General features: G+C 33.5%; 1 protein-coding gene across 1 annotated transcript in view; it reads right to left on the bottom strand.

Moving 5' to 3' along the window:
* LOC135126709 (acetylcholinesterase) overlaps positions 1 to 27,992 on the bottom strand; it is a 215,848-nt gene that overhangs the window by 6,054 nt on the left and 181,802 nt on the right. The window contains exon 6 of the mRNA XM_064052808.1: positions 22,065 to 22,222. Coding sequence (XP_063908878.1) covers positions 22,065 to 22,222 — 158 coding nt within the window. The remainder of the gene's footprint in view (positions 1 to 22,064; positions 22,223 to 27,992) is intronic.

Raw genomic sequence — 27,992 nt, 5'->3', positions numbered from 1 at the left:
ATCAGTCGGGACTGGGGTTGTTTCAGAAGGCAGTAATATTTCGAGGGAGTCCCGTGCATGCACACAGCACCATCGATCTAACCCTCCTTTGGGAATACGGCTTACATTTCTTACGAAGGAAGCGGGCTGAGACTCCGGACGGATATATCCGCATGCACAAGATCGACACGTGAGCAGTTTTCGAAAACAAGTGTTTTCGAAAAGAGGCGACTTTAACGAAATTTTTATGTCGTGTCGAATATGAAAATTATATGAGACGTAGAGAAGACGTTTACATTTTTTTTTATTTCAATTGGATCCGACGGTCGGACGTGCCATGGCGAGGGCTGGATTTAGATTAAAGCCCGCATGGGGTCCCTGGATTCGTATGTGTGACGACAAGGAGATAAAAATTTTGGTTTGGAGGTGGAGATGCGCCGCTTTATTAAAAAGGAACGTGTTCTACTCATTCTGATCATGGAGCAAAAATTTTCTTCATAATTTTGTAAACGTTAAGCTATTAGTTTCAGAATTTAGAATTGAATAATTCCTTAATTATAAAGATCAAATGAGAATGTACAAATTACTGAATGATCATTTATTATTAAAGGGGTGAATCAATAGTCGAGAATTTTTTATCCAGGGATAGATAGGTTTTTATTTTACCATTTATCATGAGAAATTGTCCTCATCCTTCTCCTCTAGTAGGTGTTGAATTGTTGTCATGTTTGTAGCATGGTCTTATAAGCACGTATTAAATTTCAGGATTCCTCTGTGTCTCTATTTAGTTATGTCTGCCGGATAAACTATATTTATGTATATAGTTTATCCGGCAATTCTTAATTAACCTATTATACTTTAGTTAATGAGTTGAGGTATATTTTTATGGAGAAAACAAAACTTAAGAGATTTTATAATTTAGAAGTTAGAAAACTTATTTATTATTTATGAGAAAATCTCATAAAATTAAAAAAAAAAACCTTCACACAGGTTAAGCAATGTTCAGTTCCGTTTTTTGTCTAAAGAATATTGGAAATTTATAAAAACTTTGCAGATGCCTGGGATGAAAAATAGAAACTGTATGATCGTCGTAAAATGAACTAAGGAAACAAGAAAAAGTTTTACCAAAAAATGCTCAGTAAGTACTAGGACTTTAACATTTGAAATTTGTTTTTATTAAATTACAGAAACCATGCACTATACTCGTATGATACAATCCCGAAATTTACAAAACATGAAAATATGTCGATTTTTTTCGTTGTTGGAAGAAAATTCCTGGAGATTTGATAAAAATCAACGTGCGACTTTGCCCTTCTACTAAGAAAAAATTGGTGGAAATTTATTTCGACAGAACTGCCCTCGACCCTAAATTATGAACCCTATAAATCCCGCTTCTTTAAAAAATTTTAAAATTAGATTTTGCGAGGTTTGTTTTGTGATAATCTCTATAAAGTAAAAACCAGTGGCATAAATAACACCCCCGCAGCTGTGGGGGCTCAAATTCCAAACGGACGCCCAGGGGAGGATCTAGATTCTTAGCGACCTAATGCTATTATTTGTGTGGGACTTCTTGTTTCGTATTATGAATAGGAGTTAAGTTAGAAAATTTTATTTACGTATTGCTAGTAGGTACTTTAAAATATGTAGAAAAAATAAGAAACTCCTGTTCATGTTGAAACGTAACTTTTGTTTTTTTAGCTTCCACTGAGATATTATTTGCGCTCAGACATATTATTTAATCTGATGTCTAATGAATAAGTTGTATTATTAATTTTGAACAAAACCAAGACACTTAATTATCTGAATTCCGTAAGCACTGTTGATTCCAGTAAGGATAGTTCCACACAAAATTAATTGTGCAAGTGGATTTTTTAGTTTTTAACAAACTATAAAATTCGCTGATAAATGGGTAGAAGGTACCGCCCACACAGCAAAATAAGAATGAGGAACTGGTACTAAAAACAAAACACAGCAGTCCGGCGGCGGCAGCTCTTTATGTAGGTGGCTGACTGGCTGCAAGTCATAAATTACTGAAACGGCCGGAAAGCAAGTTTTGCATTTTGCACAATGTCGAGATCATATGTGTCAACAAACGCTCAGGCGAAAACGAAATTGTATTTTGTAATAACCATATTTAAAAAAAAAACAAATTTTATTTTTCTTTTTATTTGAGCCAAAAGATGTCCCTTAATTTCGGAGTTCTGATGCTCCAGCATGACAAGCATCCCTATAAGTCCTAAAATTATTAATAAGCCTCAATTGAACAAAATGTTCTGAATATTATTATTATTATAATTCTTATTTTATCATTATTATATTATTATAAAGATGTGCGTATTCTCACAGTTTCGAGAAAATGAGGTGACTCGTTCTTCATTTGATCAATAAAAAATTGGTCGAAGGTTATTTCGACAAAACTTTCCTCGCTTCAGTGGGATAAAAACACCCCCTCAGCTCCTGCACCCCGAGGGTACAAATTCCAAAGGTCTGCACAAATGCGGACAATATGAAATATATTTGAAGCAGATAATCATCGGGAAACAATTACAAAAACAATCTTAATTCCTGCAGTACTCGTTTAACTTTGACTGTTTATGTTCATACTTCGAAAGAATTCGACCATTACCAATTCATATCGTATTAGGGCCGGCATTGAAGTACGTAACGCCGGCATTAAATGCATCCATACGTGTTAAAAGAAACTGAAATTTGATTTATTTTGTCTCTTCAACACAAAAGAAAGAACCAATTAATTGAGTAAACGCACTCGATTTTTTTCTCCAAATACTTACAAGGTATAGTCTTTGCCATTTCTATTGAAACACCACTTGTTGATTGTAAATTTGGCAACGTTCATATTCAGACAATTTTCTAACTAAAAGCCGTTGTCAATCAACCGAAAACTGTTAGCAATTGCTAAATTTTAGGCAAAATCAACAGGTGGTGTTTCAACAGAAATGGCAAAGACTATAAAAAAAATTTAGTGCTGGAATTGAACGTTCCCCGTTTGCACATTACGTGTATGAAAGCAGATGCGGCGGGCCATTCGCACTGTACCCCTCAACTAAGCTTAAACAATTCCAATTAATTTTGCGAAAATTAGGATCACTCGGAGAAAATTTGAAGACAGATTCAAAAAGCACAAGTGCACGAGTCTGTTATCCTATAAAATTTAAACCCTGTTTATTATGAAAAATTTTGAGGGGATGTCATCACGTTGTTGGTGGGGATGATTAGAACAATTTTGGTTAGCGTTTAACCATCTACATGATATTTCTAATCTATACAAAATTTGAGGACAATTTCTAGTAGTTTCGGAGATTATTATCTAATAAAAAATGAATACAGACACCAAACAGACAGACAGACAGACAGACAGACAGACAAACGAACAAACGGACAGACGGAAACGGCAGATCACTTTTTTCGTACTCTAGGGTCATGAAACGTTAAGAAAATATGAAAGTGGCAATTCGGCCGATGGAAAAAGAAAAAACGTATGCCGCCAACTAGTTTCATCCTGTCGATTCTGGGTCTGTGAACCAGAAAATTTACCGCAGAATTACACCAGTTGTAACGAGGTTATGTATTATGTTGGAAAAGAACAAGGCGGTTTAAACAATAAACAAATACAGCAATAATAAACAAAATCAAGATAAGATTCGTCAAACCACAGGTACAGGTATATATTATTTCATATAAAATCGGTAATATTAATTATGCAGTATAATGAGCGTACTTCATCAAATTGTTGGTGGGCGTGATTAGCCAGATTTTGGTTAGCGTTTTACCATCTACATGATATTTCTAATATACCTACAAAATTTGACAACAATCGGTCCAATAGTTTCGGAGATTATCTGTCTAATACAAATCCGAACAGACGGCAAACAAACGGAAACGGGAGACCTATTTCTTCGTACTCTTATGATGATGATCATGAAAGGTCGAGAAAACATAAGAGTAAAGAGTCGGCCGATGGACTCGATTGCAATACTTCCTTTGCATACGCTCGGGAAGTACAGATTGATACCGCCATGCTTCATAGCGATATTCAGTAAAGGTCGAGTTGAAATAACGGCACATTGAAACATCAGTTCCCATAATTAACTTCATTGCGAATTTTAATATTCCATCATATTTCTTAAAACAGCTATCGAAATCTTTATTCATAAAATAACACCCTCATTATGTTGGACATGGATTTATACAAGTTTATCTTGCTATGTAGTCCTTTTATGTTAATATAGTGCTTACACGGTTTATTCTGTTTTGATGCCCCGCTGATCTCCTGTCAGGTTATGGACTCAGGAAAATGTTCTGAATATAAACCACAAGTTCTACGTTGACGGAAAAAAGATCTATAACCATGTGCATCGAAGGGACTCAGTCATGGCAGTCACTTTCGCGAGGATGGAGTTTTTGAAAAGAAGAACTTCTACAGTTGGAAAATACAGATAGAGGCAGTACTCGTGAAAAACGAGCTATGGGAGTACGTCAACGGGGATGCCGTGAGACTGAAGTGTACGGCAAATAGACGCAAACACGGGCGTGGGACAGGTACAACCAGAAAGCTAGGTCATACATAATTTTATTGATTTCCCCAAGTGATTTAAAACTGATTAAGAATTGTGAGACGTGGCGAATCAGTGGTTAAGACTGCATCAAATTTTTCAATCGCAAGATCCGACCTGGAAAGCGACGCTCTTGAAGAGGCTAATTCTTCATAAAATGACGAGGTCGATGTACACGACCACCTTCGGCACCGTTGACAAGCTCGCGGGATGGAGATAATTAATATATGAGAAGACATATAGATATCAATCAATGATAATTCAGAAGCAGGAGCCGACATCGATATCTATGTCGATGGTGCGAAAACAAATAGTGGTTCAGGAGCCGGCATCTACTCCGAACAACTGAACGAACAAATCAATGTATCGTTTGGCACCCATACGTCTGTCATACAAACAGATCTAATGGGAATAATCCTGGGAGTTAGAATAGTTGCTGAAGGTGAAATCGGCAACAAATCAATATGCATACTCACTGACAGCAGGCCGCCACTACTATTACTATACCTGAACAGCTGCGTGCTTCGATCCGGGCTGGTTTGGGAGTACAGACAAACGCTAAGTTATGTGACGTAGAGGAATAGTGTGGAACTTTGTTGGATCAAAGGACACAGTGCTTACGAAGGAAACGAGAGGGCAGATGAGATGGCGAAGCGAGCCGCGGGCATGCCGTTTTGGGGAACCGAACCCGCAATCACGCCTTCGATCTCCCTCTCGAACGAACTCGTAAAGTAACTGCGTAAACTGGTAGGATTCCTTACGGGACATTACCAGTTTAATAAACATCTGCATACGATAGGAGTAGTAATAAATTCAATCTGTCGTGGATGCAGTGAAGAAGAGGAAGCAGCTGAGCACATTCTTCGTGAGTGTCCAGTGCTAGCCTTCTACAGGAAATCCATAGTAGGGGACATCTGGCAAAAATCAGGCAATGTACTCAAGAAGTTGGGTGACTTGACGAGTAGAGGAACGAGAAGACACCTTGATATGGACTTGGGGCAGGCACAATGAGCCCAAAGGCGAGGCCTAAGTGCCGGCTGGCTACCACCAGCCCTCATATACTTAATTAAAATCCAAAATCCAGTCTTCATAGGTGATATAAGCGAACAAAGGCGGTGCGCGTAATGAGCGCGAATACAGAGGGGGCACAACTGATAACATCAGGAAGTACAAGGTCGCGGAGTTGTGAAGGTTTAGGTACAAAAAAAAAGTGTGTACTAAATTTTTGCAGACAATTCGACTACCGAAATTGCAGGCACCACTTCAGTGGAATTCACGACGGATATGGCGCAAAGAAAAGCGTTTCGCTCATGAACGCGGCACATGTTCCAAATTTACAAATCTGCTGTCCATAAGCAAAACAACTGACAGCGGTTTCGAGGTTATTTTTAGGAAGAAAGGTGCAGAAGTTGTGACCCAAGATGTTATAGTGGTATTACGTATAGATAGAACAGGGGATTTGTACTGTAAGCGCAAACCCAAGGACAGTGTGTCGGCGATGACGGTCCATTCGCCATGCAACCAACATTGGCCACAAGAAAAAAGAAGCGGCAGTCATGACCGAGAAATCAGAGTGGTGATTTGACGGAGGAAGACGACTAGAAGTCCGCGACCATAGAGGATATATAGCTGCGCCAGATAGCAATGAATGTGATGGTGAAGAGGAACTCCTGATTACGAGTACCTTCGAACACCAGGAGGTTAGGAGTAGTAGACCCAGAATCATGAGGACTGCATGAAGGGGGAGACGCAGGAAATAGCATTGAGTTAATATCGGTTAGCATATACGGACTGTATACGGATTATTTTATTTCAAGAAGTAGTTATGGGCTGTTGCGAACTTTTATTGACTATTGACTCGAGAGGGAGCGCTGGAAATTCACGGCATAGCGCGAGTCACGGCGTCCTTGCCTGGCTGTCTAGTGATGTTGGTCAAATAAGATGTGATCCGTTTTCTATCACAAACGTACAAGTTTATTTTGCTATATACTTAGTTCTTTTATGTCGTACTTGGAATTATCGTAATTCAACTTGCTTTCTCGTTCGTCTGGTCCTTTTGAATTTTTATTAGGTATTTTTTTTGCTCTTTTTCAAACTCTTCTAGCTATTTATTTAAATTCTGGCTGCAGAACGCAGATAAATATAGTTTTGTGTAATTCCTGACTGTCTCATTTTCGTAAACTTTTCTACTAGATACTTCAACTTTTGGCACTTTATGTTGTTTTTTGGTTCTTCTATTTGAAACATCTCACTACTTTTATTACTACTCGCTTACACTCGGGAAGTATTGTAATCGATTCCATCGGACGAATTCGATTGCCACTTTTTTTATACAGCGCATCTTTTTTAAAAGTGGCTCTAGGGATTCCCATGTTCAATTTTAGACCCCATATTAACTTTTGTTCGGGTGAAAACCCAGAGATCATTTTTGTGGAGAAAATATCCTTAGGGATCTACTTTAATTTTCACTACCACTTTTTGAAGTAATTTGTTAATTTGTGCTTTAAAAAATAAAAATTATTTTGATTAAAAAAGTTTGGTATACAGCGATAGATTGGAAAATTTTGAATTCACAATCGCCAATCGGAGAATCCAAAATAATACTAACATTATACGGTTAAAGCAGTTAAAGAGTTGTAGTTTAAGTTGGCAACCAACGTTCCTTTTCCCGCGCAACGAATTTCCTACGCCTCTATGCCTCCGCCAGTCGGCCGGTTTCGTTTAACCTGTTGTTTTGGATGATTAGCTGATTGACGTTAATTTAAAACTTTGGTTCAAAAAGTTAAAAAGTGTGTTTTTTGCGTTTAGTGTTTGTGTTTTTTTACTTGATTTGATTTGTTAGGTATGATATTATAGACCTTTGTGCTGTTTTTTGTATAGTGGCTGAAGTTTGGACATTTTAGGTTAAGTTGTTTGTGTCAAAAAACGTTTCATATGGACCCCATGGAAAACATTACGAATAAAATTCATAATTACGCAAGAGTGAGTTATTTATTTTGTGCAATAATTATATACCATTATATTTTGTAGCCCTCTTCAACCCGGTGCAATATGACTGTTGTTGATAACATCGTGGCACAGAAAATGATTGCCAATGCGTATTCATTTTTCAAGAAGGAAAATTTTAATTTAAGATGCCCTACAGAGGTTTTTACTTCAGTATAAAGTACGTAATGTTATTCGAAGTGTATGTTTCAGTGTAGATAATATTGTCTGTTGGAAATAAATTGTGTTATTATTAAAAGTAATTTTACGTAGTTCAACATTATTTTTCAAATCTACTTATATTTCAAATAAAGCGCCTTTGGCACTACTTTTTATAGCGGTCTATTTGGTGACTTTTCTGTCAGCTAATCTATCGGTGGAAATACTATACATCATCGATGGATTTGACTATGGTTTTGACTTATCATTTTAACATGTCATTTTTGACAGCATAATTTTGATTTAAACATTAAATACCTTTATTAAAGTTTTTAGAAAAGAAACAGAATGATGGAATTCAAATATAAATGAAGATAATAAAAGGTAATTTCACTGAAATTAGCGTTTTTAATGTCGCGATCGAAAAAACCTGTGTTTATAAATCTGCCATAAAATTTTCAAAATATGCTCTTGCTGGGTATGGAACGATGTGGGAATGCTGCAGCAAAATTTTGCGCAGTTTCTCTGTTGTCGATAAGGCTTTAATGCATCCATCAGTGACCATTTCTACATTTTCTTTAATTGTGTACTCTTTTGAGGATGCGTTATCTAAGTAATTGACCATGATTGCTTTGACTTTGGCACTTTTGGCAGTGTCATTCTGACAATTCCGGAAAGAAGGTTACGCGAGTGTCCATGGTCGTACCGTAGCCACTCAAACAAAGGATACAACGTGAACTTAAAAAAGTAATTAAATAATTTAACTACTACAACAACTGTTGAAAATGTTGGTATCTTGGGGCGTTTTTGTAAATGGGTGCTCGAAGAGGACCAGAGGCTGCAGATTTGCACTTCGAAGAGGCTCTAGGTGACGCAGAGATGACGAACTAATACATGTACATTAGCGGGGAAAAATATTGGTAGAGCCCTTACGGCTTCAGAACAGCCAATGGGGCTACAGAGCGGAGTAATCGATGAAAAAGAGATGTTAAAAATTAACTAACGTCAAAGTGATACTACCAAAGTCAAAGCAACAATGGACTGATGAGCATTTAATTTTAAATTCAGATAGTATCAAGTGGTACAGGATATTAGTATATTAGGTTGCGTAAAAATAATTTTCAGAAGTAATTTTCTCGTGACTAACCCTGTATTAGCGACAAAAATATACAAATATTTTAATTTTTTTTTTAAATATCCTTTAATTTAAAACATGACTTTTAATAAAATGGACAAAAGATAAGCCAAATTACATCCAGCTCTGAATCTTTACTCAAACATAAGTTAACATGGAGTATAAATTTAATATGTGAATCCCTATGGCCACTTTTAAAAAAGATGCATTGTATAATTATAAGTTTGTACATGTAGTTATTTTGACGAATGTCAGCTGTTACGTACAAAAGGAAAATGTGGGTCTTCTGTGGTATTTTGTCGTCTGTCTGTAATAGATAATTTCCGAAACTATTATTATGCAAATAACAAATCATTAACAAAAATTTGTCTGCTAGTCTCCATCAAAAATTTAATGAAATTAATAAAAATTTTGACAAGTAAATTTCACTTGTTATAGGTTATTTTTAAATCTTATGTTTGAGTTACCGAAAAAAGTACACAATGAAATTTTACAGTTTTGTTAGTGAACCCGCACAAAGAACTTTTTTGAAGTTTTGAAGTAATTAATACCGTAAATCGATTTAATGATTACAGAACACCTAAATAACTCTTTTTTATTATAGTTTTATTTTATTCTCTTATGACACTAACAGGATTGCTCTGTAAATACTACCCTATCAACGTGTTAGATTGTGTGGCGGGTAGTTTAATGAGAGTGGATTTTAGTCATTATAGAGATACTTATATAAGACGCCAAGTTCCATTTAATTTCTCCTAAATTCTGTGTAGACTGTATATTGCTTGTATTGGCTGTGCTTCAGGCAACATAAAACTTATTTAAGTAACTCTAGCTCAATTATTTTATTAGCTGAAAAATGAAAACGCATCATCAAAATCAAATACACTAAACCACAAAATGTGTTTGAGAAATGAACAAGACAATAATCACTGTTTCAACATATTCCACTGACTGCATTAAATATTTTGTTTGTAAAGTCTTTAAGGTGATGCATAAATTCACCTTATTGATTTTTAGGACAAAATCTGTTCAAGTTTCTGAACACGGCTCAGGTGGAGAAACCTGACTGTAAAATTTTTAAAACATGTTAAAAAATGAGCATAAACCGTTAAAAATTTTAAGTTTTAAAAGTAATCATCTTGAAATTATTTTGGTACTTAGGTATTGGTTTTCAAAAACTTAAAAAGTTTTCCACAGGTATGTACAATGATGCTGATTTATATTTGTGTGAAATGTAGTTGTTCCTTTCTTCATTTAAGCATTTGCTTCGATATTTGTAGTAATTTATTTTATTAACACCGAAAAATGCGCGAAGAGAAATGTACAGCAATATTCAAACTGTTAAAAGTATTTTGACAGAGAGACCTTCCATTTTAAAATAAATTTAAGTTTCCTACACAGGTACTCATGACAGTGTATAAACGCATTTATTATTTAATTATTTTATCAATAATCTACTATACTTATTTATCAACGGTTTTCATGATTTATTAACGTATTCATGTTTTTCTGAAAAGGCTCTGATACAAGATAAATTATTCCATTGACCGAAAAAACATTTTAAAATAATGAAATAAAAATTTAATCAGCTGAACATGTGTAACTTACAAAAATCGTCGTTACCACTTATTACCGAGAAATCGAAACAGTAAATTTTTAAAACTCAAATTAAGTACATTAAATCTGTACGTTTTGCTAAACTTTAATGCATTAAAATATTTTATTTAAATTTAAAGTGCTACCGAATTCGGACGCAATCTCTCGGAAATCGCCGGAAGAAAGTAATTATAATGGTTGTTTCCAGGTATGAGCGGAATCCTATCGAGGTGAAAATAGTTATTTCCTAAAATGTATGAATAATGAGTTGTGATTATACCCTTACTTCTCCACCGTAAGCTAGGCAAATATTACAATATGACCCTTCTGATGAGTGATTAATTTCACGTTTATTTCATGTTTTATGGTTTGTGTAATGCGAAAATTTCGGTCCCCAGTTTACGTCTGTCGTGGGTTAATTGTTGGTCTGTCTGTTTGTTAGCGCTTTTATTAAACAGGTAGGTAATCTCTATTAGTTTGATTGTGGTGGCACTTTGGGTGTATAGTGTACGTAAAGGCTAAAAAAAATTGTTCATCCCACCAAAAATTTGATGACGTGATCTTCACATTTTGCTAGGTAAATAATTTAAACTGGAGTATTACATAATGTGCTTCTCTCTATATTTGTGATTGATTAATTAATTACAATGTACAAGAAAGTGTTGATTAATATCTAATACGTAGTTTATCTACATAAGCGACCTGTTGGTCAACTTACTACTTACTTACAACTTACTACTTAATAATAATAATAATAATAAAAGACTTAGGAATGTCATTGATAAAGTTTTAAATATATTTAAAAAATGATCTTGGTAAATAAAGTAGAAATACTACATGAAACCTGTACGTAAAAATAAAGATATGCTAGTCGTGAGGTAAAAGTCTTTCATCGTTTGTTTAGACTCTGTTTTTGCCTTGTTATGGTGTGTAAAGATCTGCCTTAATTCATATCTTATAAATAACTACCGTGAGATACAAATTTTGGTTTTAAGACACTGACGCATCGTGTTAAAATGGACGTATTCCATTTTGCAACGCATCATGGTTCAAAAAGTATCCTTGTTCTAATCGGGGTTTGCTTTAAAGGGAGCTGCGTTTGCAGACCTTCTTGTAATGGCGGTTTACGTTGAAGGGAGTTGCGTTTGCAGGAAACACTTTATGAATATTTTAAAGTTTTCATTTACAAAACTACAATATGCTGTGTCTGTGTACATGATCAATTAGTATTAAACAAACTAGAACACTACAGCGAGTGCAGTCAAAACAGAGGTCAAGTTTCTCCGCATTAGATATTCGGGAAGTTTGGAAACTTTTGGGATTTACAGAATAAGATTGGTTTAACAACACCGAGGTAGTGCAACTTCCAAGTGCTGCTAACGAGCCCGACTGCAAGAATTGTATAAAAGTCCCGTAAACTTTGGCAATTATTAAAGTAATGCGTTTTAGTACATCTTTCGCTAACTATTTATAACTAATACCAAATTGAGAATTGCATTAAAACTCATGAAATTTTTAACTATGCAACACTGAACCGTGAAAAATTATTTACAAAATATATATGTTTTCTTAGTGTTCTAACTTTTCCTGGTTTATTTGCGATTTCGAACATATACGTAGACTGGCATAAATTAAGTAGGTATTCAACATAATACTCCTAATAAAATCAGAAGTTTCATTTCTGGTTAGTTTTATTCAGTCAATAAAATAAACTGCTTCAAATCATTAATAAGATATACATATATGTAAATGACTTTTGTGATGATAACATAATCATCATAAATAAATTTTATTCGATGTTGTCTAATCATTCATTATGTTATGGTCTTAAAATTCCAAAAATCTTATATCCGTTCTAAAGCAAACACAATACAAATTTATATCTACTGTTTTATTTTCTTTCATCATAACCCGTATACATAAAATTAAAAATATGATGGTTGTGTCATAAAACCATAGAAAAGGTCGCAATAAAAGTTTTACTTACCAAAATTTTTAGACTGCGTTACAAAATTTTTAAATGGGTGAACAGACAGATTTTGATAGAGAGAATGATAGACGATTATCTTTATGTACATAATCTACTAGTTTCAAAGATAATCTGCCTAATAAAATCAGCAACCGGCAGACGGCAGACAGACATAAATGAAAGATTAATTTTTCGTTTTCTGTGAGCTGTGAAAGGTCGAGAAAATATGCAACTAAATATTTCTTAAAGTGATCTTATACACTATATGATATGTTAGTTTTGAATAGATCTATTAATTTAAAGAACATCATGATTGTATTTCAAGTTGAAATAATCGTTACAATATACATAAGACAATTAGACAGGACGGTGAAATATTAGGTATTTTGCGAGATGAATTTTTGTCGTAAACAATTTTAACGCCGTTTTGAAACAATGCCTCTTCCAAAGAGAAATTAATTTTAAAACTCCTTAAAGTAAAACTCGTTATTTTTGCGAGATAACAACTTTCATAATTTCATCAAAATCTATTATATGACGTATTTACTGAAAGCCATTAGCTTCTATTGTTGAAATAATTTAAGGTTTCATTTCTAGCTATAACAATGATTAAGTACTGAAAGTAGAAAGAAATTCGATTAAACCAAGACAAACTATTAGGGAACATTATTTTTAGTTTCTTACCCAAATGACTTTTACTCACAGAATAAAGCATCGTTTTCGAAAACAATTTTAATTAAATGCGGTGTTAATTTGTAACTTTTGTTGTTGTTAGAACTTTTGTTTATCTGTAAAAATTTCATCATGATTGTGACAAAGACCCTCAAGAGCTAATAATGGAAGCAGATTATTTCCCCGTTTACCCTTTTATTTAGTGGATTTTTACGCATGCATGTGTAAAATAATCACACAGAGACTAAATGTTGGGTTTTAAAATCACAGGTGTGCAACGAATCATGAAGATTTTTACTGCTCAAATTATATCTGGAAGCTTTGACAGAGCTGCGGTTAGAGCCTCTTCTCTCTCACTCATTCCTCCTAATGCTGTAGTTAAATATGTACATACATCTTCATATATGTGCTTACAAGGATACACAAACAGCTTACAGATACAAAATTAAACAGCACAAATCGAAGTTATTAATTATTAATGTATCTAAGCTTCGTATTGAAATTAATCCTTGAATATTAGGCTCTCTTTGTAACTGCAATCAATAAATAGATAATTACCCTTATATGATACTCAAGCAATGAGATAGTAAGTAATACTTACGTTTCAGACCATTAATAATGAAAAGAAAGGTACAGTCAAGCACTATGTATACCAAAACAACATTTTAATTTAGTCAATGCGGTCATGTCTGTATTGCTATCGGTAACTATATTCGAGTTCCATATGCAGCGCGTTTGTATGTATTTATATTCACGTACAATTAAATGTTCTGGAAATTTTGAATTTGTACACATTTTATTAATCGAATCAAATAACTACTCAATTAATAATTCTTTATTATAGATTAATCTAAGTATTAAAAAAAATTGATTTGCAGCACGGTTTATAGAGTGTGTTAAATTTGAAACTGCAAAACCGAATGCTCTGAAATCTTTCAAACGTTTTAAGGTTATACGAGCTCTAACAACTAAATATTGGGACACCAAAAAATTTTTATAAAAAAATCACCAAACTTTTTAACAAATATGTAATTTATTTTAGATAATTAAAATTTTAAAATTAATTCGTCTTGCAAAACTGTTAATCTTTACAGCACAACAAAAACTGATTTCTAACTCAAACAGTGACATAAAACTCTAAAACAACGTAACATTTTGTGACACATAAATATTGGGACACAGCAAATTCAGTACCTGGTCATATCTCCTTTTGCCTTAATAACTGCAGGAATTCTTGCCCTCATACTTTCAACTAATTTTCTACAATACACAGGAGTTGTTACCGTATCCTACGCTCGCTAAATTTCCCGTTGAAGATTGACAATCGCTTGTGATGGTAAATTGTTAATCAAAATTTATCCGTCTGAAACTGATCTCACAATAAAATATCACAACGGTTGTCCTACGACTGTTTCGACAAACTCAAAAAACTAGAAACACCGGTTGAACTTTCTTTTGCTTGCACAAATATTTTATCCCTTTCCGCCAAATTTAATGAATTTGTTTTATTTATGGTGCGTAACAAAGCTGACATTATGTTAATCTCTGAAACATGGCTTTCTTCTTCAACTCCTTCTATACCGAATTATTTATTATTCCGTGCAGACCGACCTGGTAACAAAAATGGTGGTGGCACTTGTGTCTATTATATGCAGTTATAAAGTTTAACCAATTCCTCTAACGGTACCTAATTTAGAAATATCGCTTCTAAAAATATTCGATAATCATTTTTTTTTATTAGTTTGTTGTATTTAGTGGTCACTAAATAATGACGTAATAATAATATTAATAATAATAATAATACATATATTTAACTCAAGAACAAAATACAAAATGCCCAAGAAGGGTAACATTTAGGAGCCACTTTAAGATAATAAAGAATTAATTAATTAAAATATTATGCCTAATTAAATTAAAAATAAGTATCTAACTTACAGTAATACTTACACGCATTTTAAGTGCTGTTGAAATTTCAGAATAGATTTTTTTTTTTATTATTTAGAAAGACATCTGCAAATATTTGTAACTCAACATATAATGTACACATCAATAATATAGGTGAACTTTTATGCTGGTTAGTTCGTGCACTTGAAAAATAAAAAGTTTTACACAACATATACATAACCTAGGGACATCATTCAACAATTCTATGAATGTTATGAATGATGTTATAAAGACACATTACAGAACTTATTTGTCGTCTTACATAAAGTGGATCTATATCAAATTTCGTCTCAAGATTATAAATATGAATAGCCACGCTCTGGGTACTCGCTATGTTTAACAAAATATAAGTATTTTAAAAAATTGCGCTGAATTGATTCAATGTTGTGAATGTGTACTATTGATAGTGCGGGTTCCAGATTATGCTATAGTATTCTAGATTACTTCTCACAAATGCAAAAAATAATATTTTGAAATTATCAATATGTGTAAAACTTCTAGAGTTCCTTATTATAAAACCAAGCATTTTGTAGCTTTTACATACAACGTACTGATAAGGTGGTATAAATGACAATACTGGATCAAATATGACACCTAAATCTTTTTTAACGTCACATCTATTAATCATATCGGTATCAAAAGTATAATCAAATATTTATTCGGAGGCTTCCGTGAGAATGTCATGACTTCGCAGTTCTTCTTATTAATTTGGAGTTTATTACCATTACACCATCCACATACAGCATTAATGTCAGATTGAGCGGCTAGGCAATCCTTATAAGTATGCTTTAGCCTCTGATTCTGAACTATATCGCTAATTATCCGAAATTATTGTTCCTAATAAAAATATTTTTATAACTGGTGACTTCAATCTTCTCAATTTGCATTGGCCTACTCCTTTGTTACCAAGTAATATAAATTCGGAATTCTTATTCCTTGATTTTTTCTATGAATCTCATTTGTCCCAGTTAGTTACCGGCCGGACCAGATATCGTATGAATCAAGTTTCGTATCTCCTTGATCTGGTTTTAGTTTTTGATTTGTCCCTTGTCACAATATGTGATCCTCTTCCACCTTTTCATAAATCTGATCACAATATACTAAATGGGAAAATCCAGTTTTCCACGGCTAGTAAAAAGGTGCAAGATTATATTATAAGTATTGCAAGACCTGCATAAAGTACGGTTTCTTATTAGGTGAAGTTAAAGAATTTCGTTTACCTGTTATCAATTATTTAAACAATCCTGATATTTCCTGGAGCTTATTTTATAGTCAGCTATCATCTATGTTATTTAGATGCTCCTATGTTAGAGAATTTGTTGAGATTCCTGGCAAACTATGGATCAATTCATATTTTCTCAATCAAATTAGTCTCAAAAAGAGCCTTTGGAACAATCTGATAATGGCCAGGACTATTACAATCATAGATCTTTTTCAAACGCACTGTCGAACAGACTAGCTAGTGCTAGATCTCAATATGAAAATCACATTTTTGATGATCACAATAATCATAAACGTTTTTTCCAATACATTCGATCCTATGTTAATGCAAAAGTTAGTAAACCGCTGTTAAAAAAAAACAGGATGGTACTAAGTGTGATAATTATGCAGAAGTTGCATCCATTTTTGCTGACACTTTTTCCTGCTCATTTACTAATAAACCTTCTCCAATCATATTGCACAAAATATTAACTGAGAAAGTTTCTGACTCTATTTGTGAAGTTGCGTTCACTCCTGCATTGGTGAATACACTTATCAATAAACTCAAAGATTCATCGATACCAGGACTAGACAAATTATCCGCTAAAATACTAAAAATTGTTCCTCTGGTTTTGGTATGCTCTCTTCGTCTTGGCTTCTGTCTGTTATATCCCCTATTTATAAAAAGGGGTAACAGATTCTTGGCCTCTAATTAAAGATCAATATGTTTACAATCCATTACTTTAAAAATTATGGAATTCATTATTGTTAAGGAGCTTAGACTTTTTGTCTCTCGCAACAGCATAATATCCGAGTGTCAGCATGGTTTTACTGTGGGTAAATCGGTTATTTCTAACTTATTAGGCTGTTTAAGTGACTGGAATCTTAATATGGATCATAACTGTACCACTGACATAATTTATTTAGATTTTGCCCGCGCCTTTAATAAAGTTCCAGTAAAACGACTTCTTTTGAAATTTGAACATTTTGGCGTTAGAGGTAAATTGTTGCGGTGGATTGATGCTTATCTCTCCAAGAGATATTTTTTTGTGAGAGTGGGTAATAGTTTGTGTGAAAGTTGACCGGTCCTAAGCGGAGTTCCTCAGGGCTCCGTTTTGGGTCCACTGTTGTTTCTCCTATACGTCTCTGATTTACCTTCTCACTTGTCTACAACAATCGCGATGTTTGACGATGATACCAAATTATATGCTAACCCTTTAACCGACTATAACCAACTTTGTAGGGACTTGGAATCTATTTTTCTTCGTGTTTAATATGGCTCCTGCCAATAAATAAAATAAACTGCACTGTGCTTCACCTAGGTAAAAGCAATCCCAAGTTCATTTATAAAATCGCAGGACCTAAATTGCCCCCCGCTGACCATCAGAGGGACTTAGGTGTCCTCATTTCAGTAGATCTCAAATGGGAAAAACACATCACTACAGTAGTTAAAAAAGCCAATATTTTAATCCACCTCATTAAACACTCTTTTTGGAACCTAAATCCCTGCACAGTTAGCAAGCTACATCGTACTTATATTAGAGCAATTCTTGAATTTGCCGCAACAGTTTGGAACCCCTAATTTGTTAAAGACATAATAGTTATTAAGGTATTTAGGGCGTTATGAAATAAATAACGCGCGAGGTCGACAGTGTACTTCCGAGGGCGTCCCGCCCGAGGGAAAGTACGTCGGCCGAGGGTGTTATGTTCATAACCCCCGTGGTGCCTTCAACATTTTATGTCATCCTTACCAGCAAAAGTTTATAAATAAACACAACATTCCAAAAAAAAGCTTATTCCCGTAATTTAACGAAAAAATCGACCTACCTTGGTCACTAGCAACGGCGTTGTTGTTTTGGCAAGTGCTGCAAAAGCTGTGGAAGGAATAATTCCAGTGAAATCGAAATCTGTTTACGTAAAAGAATATTCCCGCTTCATTCAATGGACAAACGACAATTCAGTAAAGACCGTAAATGAAACCGTTCTGCTTGATTATTTTCAAGAGCTAACTGCGGATTTTTCTCCGAATTCGTTGTGGACTAAATTTTCTATGTTAAGGAAAGAATTAATGGTTAAAAAAGTGGTGAATAGTGCTAAAAAGTTTTCCCAATTGGAAGCCTATTTAAAGCAACGCTCAAAAGGCTACCAACCAAAAAAATCAAAGGTACTAACACGGGAACAGGTCTTAACGTTCCTTAAAAACGCTTCAGTTGAATCTTTTCTGATGATTAAAGTCGCTTTGATGATGGGTGTGTTTGGAGCGTGTAGAAGGGATGAGCTTGTACAAATGAAGCGCAGCTATGTTCGTGATATGGGTGAACACATACTCGTCAATATACCAGCTTCGAAAAATGATAAACCAAGAAGCTTCATGGTCATTGAGGACAACGAAATGGATGCTTTGCGGTTGATTCGCAGCTACATATCTCGTCGACCATTACATGAGACAAATGACAGATTTTTTTTTATGCCTACGTGGGGGTCGATGTACTGCACAACCTGTGGGTGAGAATACTATAGGGGCTATACCATCCAAGATCGCCACATTTTTGGGTTTGCCTGATGCTAAAAGCTATACTGGTCATTGCCTGCGACGAACTGCTGCGATATTACATGCCGATGCTGGAGGAAGCGTATTAAATTTGAAGCAACTAGGAGGTTGGAAAAGTTCCACAGTGGCAGAAGGATACGTGGATGATAGCGAATGTTCCAAACGGAAGAATGCTCGTTTAGCTTGTGACGTAAACAAGTCAGTTGACATCAAAACGTCAAGTCAATTTTCAAGTGTTACAGATTCCAAAGCTGTTAATTTTTCAGGTCACTTTACTAATTGTACTTTTGAAATAAAGCAAAAAGAATAAATTTGTATAAAGTACGTTATTGTTCCATTTTTATCATTACTCTTACTATAATTTCTGAATATTGAAAAATAACGCCCTAGGGCCTATTAATTTCAAAAATAACGCCCTAGACCGTTATTTACATTGTAACGCGTATTAAATAAAGGTTGTTATTGAAAAATAATAATAAAGGATGACATAAATATTTTAGAGCGTGTGCAAGGGCGAGTTACTAAATTCACTCCTTATTCAATTAGGAAATTCAGCCTCGAAGAAAGCCTAGCCTTTACGAGGTTGCCGACATTGCACAGAAGCGGCCAACGAGGAGACCTTATCCTAACCTTTAGTACCTTCAGGGAATTGTCCAATATCAATCTTTTTGTATTAAATAAAACTTCCCAGCTTCGTGGTCATTCCCCAACAATTTTGAAACCACAATTTAGAACACTACCTAGATAAAACTTTTGGTCTGACCGAGTTATTAATATGTGGAATGATGTACCAGAGGAAGCAGTAAACGCTCCATCAATGAATATATTTAAAAAATTGTTAGATGTGTTTCTTGACCAGGCTTTTTGCACTGTTTTTCTTTTTTTAATACTTATTATGTTTATAGTTAATATAGGTTTATCCTTTCTGTAAACTTCTAATATAATTAAATAGATAAAAAAAAACAAATTTATTCCCTTCCAAAAAATTGATGACGTCATCTCAGAATGTTGCCGAATAAATCATACTGAAAATATATAAAACATAATGAGTCTATGCTTGTGATTTTCATTGCATTCATATTGTTTAGGACTGCTTATACAGGGTGTCTCAAAAGATTAATGAACGAGTCAATTTATTTTATTGATTATATCAGGAACTGCAGAATGGAATGCTTTGAAATTTTGAAAATGTTTTAAACTTATCGTAAACATGTTAAATTTGTAGTCAAAGTATACCTGTTTATCCTTCTAAAAAATTGATGACGTCATCTCGAAATTTTCCCTAATAATTCCCTTTGAAAATGTCCAAAATATTATGAATGAATGAATGTCCTGAACACATGTGATTTGTCATTACATTAATATTTTCTAAAATACAAGGTGAAAAAAAATAAATGGATCAATTTATTTTATTAATACAATACTGTTATTATTAGTATTATACTGCATCTGTACAAATTGATATACATATCCTTGCAAAAATGTTAAAGGCACAAAATTTTGTAAAGGAAAAACTAATTTGAAACATACGCGTAGCACTTACATTATTTACTTTAACTTTACATACATATCTTTATTTTAACTTATAGAGGTTCTCATAAAAAATAAAATTCGAGAAGTAAAGTTTTATAATTTTTCGAAAAAGGTGGATATGTTTTATTGTACTTCAGGAGCGAAGGAAGTTTTGTCAAAATTTTTTTGTAAATTTTTTCAGTGCTATTGTTTCCAAAATTCGTTGTGGATGGTGATATTACTTTGTAATTTTCTACGTTATGGCTGACTGCTCTTTGATTTTATACTTATTTAAATAACTTTTAATATAATTGTTGTTCAAATTGTAAAGGTCTATAGATAAGTGCGACTCTTGTTAGATTGACCCGACTGTGTTTAGCCAGTAAATTTCACAAATAAATTACTGAATAGAATTATTACAAAACCTCCTTTAGTGGAGTACATTGCTGTAACGTCATAATAGTTTCAACGTAAAACATGATTTAGATAATTTGGTTTTCAACGATATGGATTTACAGATTTAATCAAAGTGGTGGTTTATGGCATGTAGAGTATAATATCTGCTAAACAGACCATTTCGAAATGCAGTGACTGGAAATAAAGTCGATTTAACACCACATTCAACTATGACTATATCCAATCTAATTATCTCATTTTGTAAATAATTTTTGTTATCTACAGTATGTTCATAAAGTTTGGAATAAATTCGATAAAAAATCAGGAATCAAATTTGGAAAAATATCCTAACGAATCGATTTAGTTTTATATCCCTCCATTTTAGCGTAAGGAAGTTTTGTGAAAGGGTCGATTTTATGATTTTATTAACTATTTTTTAAGATGGTTGTTTCGATGGCAGAACGTTAACCAAATTTGTCTCATCATCGTCATCCAAATGTTGGTCACCTCAATATTTTGCGTGGAAATCCTATTTAATTTTTATAAAATAACATATTCCTAAACTTGTTTCTTAATTTTAATGGAAATCTATACACGCTAAAATATTGATTAAATAATTTCTTGTGTCCACGGATGCATTTAACCATTAATAAAATGTAAATTTGTGGTATAGCCACGCTTTTTTGCACAAATTTTATTTTCGTTTTTCAATTTTAAATTTATATATACATGTAACGTCAATGGTGTACCTACTATAAAATACTAGAGAATATTTAGACAAAATATAGAAGTATTGAAGATGAAATTTTTTATACCTATGTTTAGTCTGAAGTTTCAAAAATCTTAAGGATTCCTTCTAAGGGTCTTTAGAAGGGACTATTTTAAGTGAATAAGATTTGTTCAAAACATTACATACTTCTGTAGGTCCCTTACTTCAAAATCGTTAATTTTTGATTAGGAGTATTAAAAAACAGAAAAGACTTTTAAGCAGAAATGAAAATTTGTGAAGAAAGTGATGAAATTACCTTATGCTTAAGACTGTTTAAATACAAAATTTCGCTACATTGTTAAATCTTTATTATTGTGTATTATACTTTTTTTTTTAATTACTCAATTTGGAACTGATATTATATCTATGTAGCAATCAATGAAAATTTTAACACGTATTAACGATTTTAAGAAAACTTAGCTTACTTTCTTTTCGCACATCTTCAACGTCACACACAAAGTCTATTTAATTTCATTATGAGTTAGTAGTGAAAGCCCAAAAGATTTAACGTTGATTTTGATTCCAAGCTTTGCAAGTAAAATTCTCAGCGGCAAATTGTTCGACGCTAAGATGCATTATAAAATAAACAATAGTTATGAGTGCACAGTTAATGAAGTATTTACCTGGATTATCCCGAAGTTTCGGCAGGAAATCGTTCCAAAAAGCACAAGCCGTTGCTCGAGGACCTTTTCCAATTCCGTTTTTGTCGGCGTTGAAAATAAAATACTGTGGCTGATCTTTTGTGTACAATGGCCAATTCACATCGTCTGTGACAGGTTTCCTGTAAAAGAAAAAATTCTCTCCAAAGTCCGTTTTTTGCTAGCCGTGCGGTTATTATTAAATCATTACGCCAGAAGACAAATCGTGGGCGTAACATATTGCGAAATGTATCAAAGGAAAATAGATAATATTACGTGGAAAGTTTATTTTATGGCTCATTTTATTTCGGCCGGAAATACGAGACGATTGACGTGAACTTTGAATTCTTGCACAGTGATACTTAAAATAATAAGTAGTCAAATGTAAAACCGGTTTTTCCTTAAATATTCGCTGCTTTTTTAAATTTTACATACCTACTTTATTCTGACAAAACAGCGTACCTGAAATTGGGTGCACTAATAATAGAAAATATCGTGTTATCAAAATAATCAAAGTATCCAATTGTTTATCAGCAGTTAACTTAATATTACGCCCTCCGTTCTGTTTTCGCTTTTGTACTAATTAACTACTACATCAAGGTACGGAGAACCGTTTGTCCGTAAAAAGAGTCATTGGTTGCACAAAATATACGCCCTAAATATTTCAAAGTAAACAAGTTCAATTTATTTATTCCGTTCATTAATCTAAATTTGCCCTTACTACACGCATAAGTGCCTCTAGCATTGCAGGTACACAAATTAATACATCACGTAGTTACAGCCATAACACCATGTATAATAATCCGGTAGTGCAATGTAGTGGTGTCTTTAGATATGTGTACACGTCCAATGGAATACGAAATTACCTTACCTAATTAGGTTTATCTACTACATCTCAAGAATACTGTTTCGCAGCAGTTGTTTCCTCTAATTGAAGTAAAATTTACATTTTCTTTTCCCGGTACACAGTAGGTAAGTAAACTGCTTAAATTACACACAAAATCAGTTACAATTGGAAATTCTTTCGCTTTGAAAATTTATCCAAGCGTTATACCATACCTCCGTTCGTATGTACAGAGTAACAAATTTTTAATAATCAGCGCTCTACAGTTCCGGAACAGTTATTAAAACATCCGTTTCCAAAAGCTTCATATCCGCATTTTTATTTGTGTTGCTGGTCCAGATCCGGATCCGGGTTTCGTGAGGTTTATGTACAATGACATGAAATAATATTGTGATTCTTACATTGCAATGTTTTCGGTAAGAGGTAAGAGTGTGATAAGATATGTTAAATTGTTTTTTTTGCGATGATATGTACCTTTCATTCTAATTTCGCTCATCAAAACTGATAATGATAAAATATAATATGTAATTTCATAAAATTATCTAAATATATTTCATTCAAATGCTGTAAACAAATGTACGTATTAATTGTTGGCAAATAACAGATTTTCTTAGTTTACTCAAGAATAGTTATTTATATTTAGTAATATAGTTGTTGTTATTAAAAAATGCAAAATGTTGTGTGAATAATCTCGTATTATTCCACTATCGTATTCATTTAACAGTAAATAAAATGTTTAAATTAATTTTACAGAAATTATATATAATTCTATAATTATTTAATTCTATAAATTTTGTAGTTCAAATGCATAGACAGTAAGAGAAAATTTTACACAATTTTTATTAAAATTTAACAATATTTTGATATAACATGAAGGCTCTCGGTTTGACCGTGTCAATTTTGAAAAGGGCTTCGACATTTCGCTCACTTTCGTAAGGGATATCTTTAGGAAATAAAGAACCATCAGAATAACGAAAATTTCTTTTAAGAGATTTACCCTCAGTGTGGTTCTTGTCTCCGGAACTTTTCCTCCTTCTTATCTTCTATTTTCTGAGGATCCTCCTTAGGAAAGTGAGCGAAACGTCGAAACCCTTTTCAAGACTGAGACGGTCGTAACCCGGAAAATATTTTTCTGTGTTAATTACATTTCAGTACTTTGCCATAATATTTTTACTTTACTTCCTGGGCATAAGCAAAGGAAGTATTGTAATCGAGTCCGTGTGCCGACTCTCTAAGTTTAGGTTTTCTCGACCTTTCATGACCCCTAGAGTACGAAGAAATAAGTCTCCCGTTTTCTGTCTGTCCGTCCGTCTGCCGTCTCGATTTTTATCCAATCATCCCCACCAATAATGTGATATCACTTCGAAATTGTACATAGTAAATGGGTCTTAAATTTTATAAAATAACAGTCTTACACACATGTAGTTTATGACTCCGAATTGAGTTTTTATCCGAAAAGTCCACATTTTTGGAAAAAAAATCAAAATTAGTAAACAACATTTTGACATTTAATTTGGAATCTGCAAAACCGAATGCTTTGAAATCTTGCAGATGGTTTACAGTTATGATAAACATGATAAGTTTTTATTCCAAATATTTTTACTTGTCCATCCAAAAAATTGATGACGTCTATTAGCATCTCCTCTTTCACGACAGTTTATACCGATTATTATAGGTATGTATCTATCGATGAGAATAATAATTGATGTCAATTATGGTGGATTGATGGTCATGTGACCATCAATCCTGAATTAATGGGACTTGTCTTTAATGTGTATTAATGTTAAACACATTACTGTTCGATATTACTGTAATTCCCCAATTGATGGAACGAATCCCAAAACTGAGAAATGTTTTCACTTTTTTCACTCATTTGCTCTCTATCTTCGTGCCTTCCAGAACCTTAAATAATGCATGTGTAAGCAAATGAAAAAAAAAACAGTTCAGCGTTAAGAACAACTACATTCTCAATAAAAATACTTAGTTATTAATTATCTGCCTAAGTCTTGACTTGTCCGTTACAATTTATGATAGTCTATACATAAGAATTTCGCAATATTACAGAATTTGAATAATAAAATAAAAAAAAACAGTTGGGTTTGCAAGGATTCGAACCCGAAACCCGAAGCCTGAAGCCGACTAGAATGTGAATGTTTTACCAATTGGCCTAAGACGGATTTAATAAAAGTGCTATCGTTTTCAAAATATAATGTTTATGCTAATTTTTGAAAAAAATAGTTTTTGACTAAAACATCAAATTTTATTTACTATTTATCTAATACAATAGCACATTTCCTAAACGTGAATATAAAACGTTGTTATAAACATTATAACTATTAATAATAAATTACAGTTTTTTAATAAACGGTTACATTATTGTTTTTCGAGCGTTCGTATTACAGTATTTATGTATAACATTGCTATAAACATACGTTGAAATTTTAGTTTCTTATTAAAACGAATTTGTTAAAACAGTTTTTTCCTGTAATTCTTATTCAAATTAACAGTAAATTCGTATACCCAACTAAATAGACACGATGTCATAACTAGGGAGCGGATTTCTGTCGGGCTAGACAAGGCCAAACTCGGTACGGCTCGTTCGGGATGGGAATTCATTGCAGTTACCGGCTGTACTTCGTTTATTTGAGATTAGAATAACGCTGCTTCGTTGCACTCTGCTGTTAATTCCAGTTCTCATTTACTTAGCCGTTTGATTAATAAATCGTTAATTGTATTTATGAAATCAAATGACAATTAAATTCAGTGATTACCTATCACCCGCTACTGAGTCCCGGCGATGCAGCGCGTCTCCACCTATAATCGTGACGTAGCCCGACAGAAATCCGCTGTCTAGTCATAACCTAATTATTATTACTAAATAGTCTGTATTATTTGCTCAAAAATTAAAAATCCTCCGCCTGTCAAATTATATGAATGAAAATGAATAAGACATAATGCAGGGCTTTTATAAATGACTCTAAGGGCGTAATTGGCCATGGATTTCAAAAATCCCGCTTCGCTGAAATTATGCCCGTGATTATGCATCATTATGACAGTTCTCATTTGTCACTTGTCACATTAATGTCTAATGTCATTTGTGACATGTCATTTAACGTCGGCGTTTTTATTGTTTTAATGTTTTTCAAGTGCGAATTGCAGTAATTCTCGTTGATCCAAGCTCAAAACAACAAAACTGTGAAAATGGTTTATTCTGTTGAACAAGACACTTTCATCGTTATGTCTTGTTCCGTAATGGGACTTCGTAAACGAAGAGTATGTGTATTCTGTAACCGCTTGTAAGCAAGAATATCTGGCCAAATACTCTGATTTAATAATTCAAGAAACATCGTTAAAGGCCCACATTAGATATGCAATCAACAGATTTGTTCGAACTGGCAGTATCAACAAAGAGAAAGCTCGTGGAAGACTTCATCTGAGGAAATTGTTGATGATTTGAGATGACTTAAGCAGAATTGAACAATTAAACAACGGGCCCAAAGTATTGACGAAAGGATGTTACAGAACATTTTTGAAATTAAAAAGAGAGTGAACATGTGCCTTGAATAGACTAATGAACATTTTCAACATTTACTGTAATGTTTAACCGGAATAAATTTGTTTCTTTTTATTGTAATGAATTAGTTTTATTTTCTAAAAACATATGAAGCGTTTAGGCAACCAGTTATACATATGTGTGATTTTTGTCATGCGTCTTTGGGCACTTAGTACGGATTTCCGTACAGTTAAATCTGAGAGGCGACACGTTTACATGACCTACTGCGACCCTATCAGTAGCGGCTCGTGGTCTTTTCGTTAGGTGAGGCAACAATTTCGTTTCAAAATCAGCAGGTATTAATTAACATGTTGGCAATTACTTTTGTTAAAAGACAGATTGTTTATTCGTTTTTATGAAAACAATACAAATAGCTCTGAGTCAGTAACATATATCTATATGGGTACACTTCTCGAATAAAACACAATTAATTGCTTCACACAAACCAACGAGAAGGTTTAAAGACTACAGAATTTGCTTTATTAGCATTAAATATTAATTCATATGATCTAGGGCTAATTTAAATATATTAATCAATTAATTAATAAAGTTCTGCTCAAATGTGGATGAGACGTTCTAAATCTTTGACATACAATTGTTCGTCGTAAGAAAACCTTGTTTAAATATTTAAACTTTATAAGAAATTCTGGAGATGATAGATTCTTATGTTGCTATCACCGTTGCAAAACTGACATTTTCATTGTCCTACTGTGTTCAAGTTAACTTAAAAGTTTTAATACATAACCTTGGCAATGCACATGCAGTGAACACCTTTCCTCGCGTCTAATTAATGCACAACTAAATGCATTCAGCATCCCTGTTCAGCATTGTGCAGTTTCACCGTGAGATTAAAAAATTCGATCTGATTGGCTTAAGGACGGTAGGCGTTGGTGCCTCCGCTGGCGCTTTGATAAAGCACTGATGACTATTGTCTTACTCAAAAACATATTAGCACCACTGACTAATCATACTGAATATCCGTCTATGGGAGGGATGCCTCCGTCTGAAGCTGGCCTACACGGCGATGATCAGCGCTTATTCCTGTCGAAAGGGCGTTTTAATAAATCACAGTGTTCCATAAAAGTTATTTGCTATATCTTTAAAATATATTTGAAGTTAACAGATATTAAAACAAAAACTAATAGTCAATTTTTCCAGGGGAGGCACTGCCTCCCCTGCCTCCCCTGACGAGCCGCCACGGGACCCTATAATCATTTATAGAAACCCTGTATTTTTGTAATGTGGGATTAGCACAAACTCGTTGACTTAAAATTTCGTAACTGCTGTGAGTTTGGATGAAAAGCAGAGAAACTTATTGAATTCAGATACAGAGGAAGTTGTTATTCATTTTTCCGTTAGAACGTAGATATTGACATATCAAAATGACAGTTTTTATAATTAGGTAATATTAGTAAAATTATCGCCTTCCTGAATCTTATTGCATAACTTTTCGCTTTTTCAAAAAACAAAATATAATAATGTTGAACTAATAAATCTAAAAAATTATAAAAGTGTC

Source organism: Zophobas morio, unplaced genomic scaffold (genome assembly GCF_036711695.1).
Source record: "Zophobas morio isolate AGI-343-1 ecotype UQ-CSIRO unplaced genomic scaffold, CSIRO_AGI_Zmor_V1 ptg000011l, whole genome shotgun sequence".
In the NCBI taxonomy this organism is placed as follows: Eukaryota; Metazoa; Arthropoda; class Insecta; order Coleoptera; family Tenebrionidae; genus Zophobas; species Zophobas morio.
The sequence above is the reverse complement of the archived record's forward strand: the minus strand, read 5'-3'. Positions and strand labels throughout refer to the sequence as shown.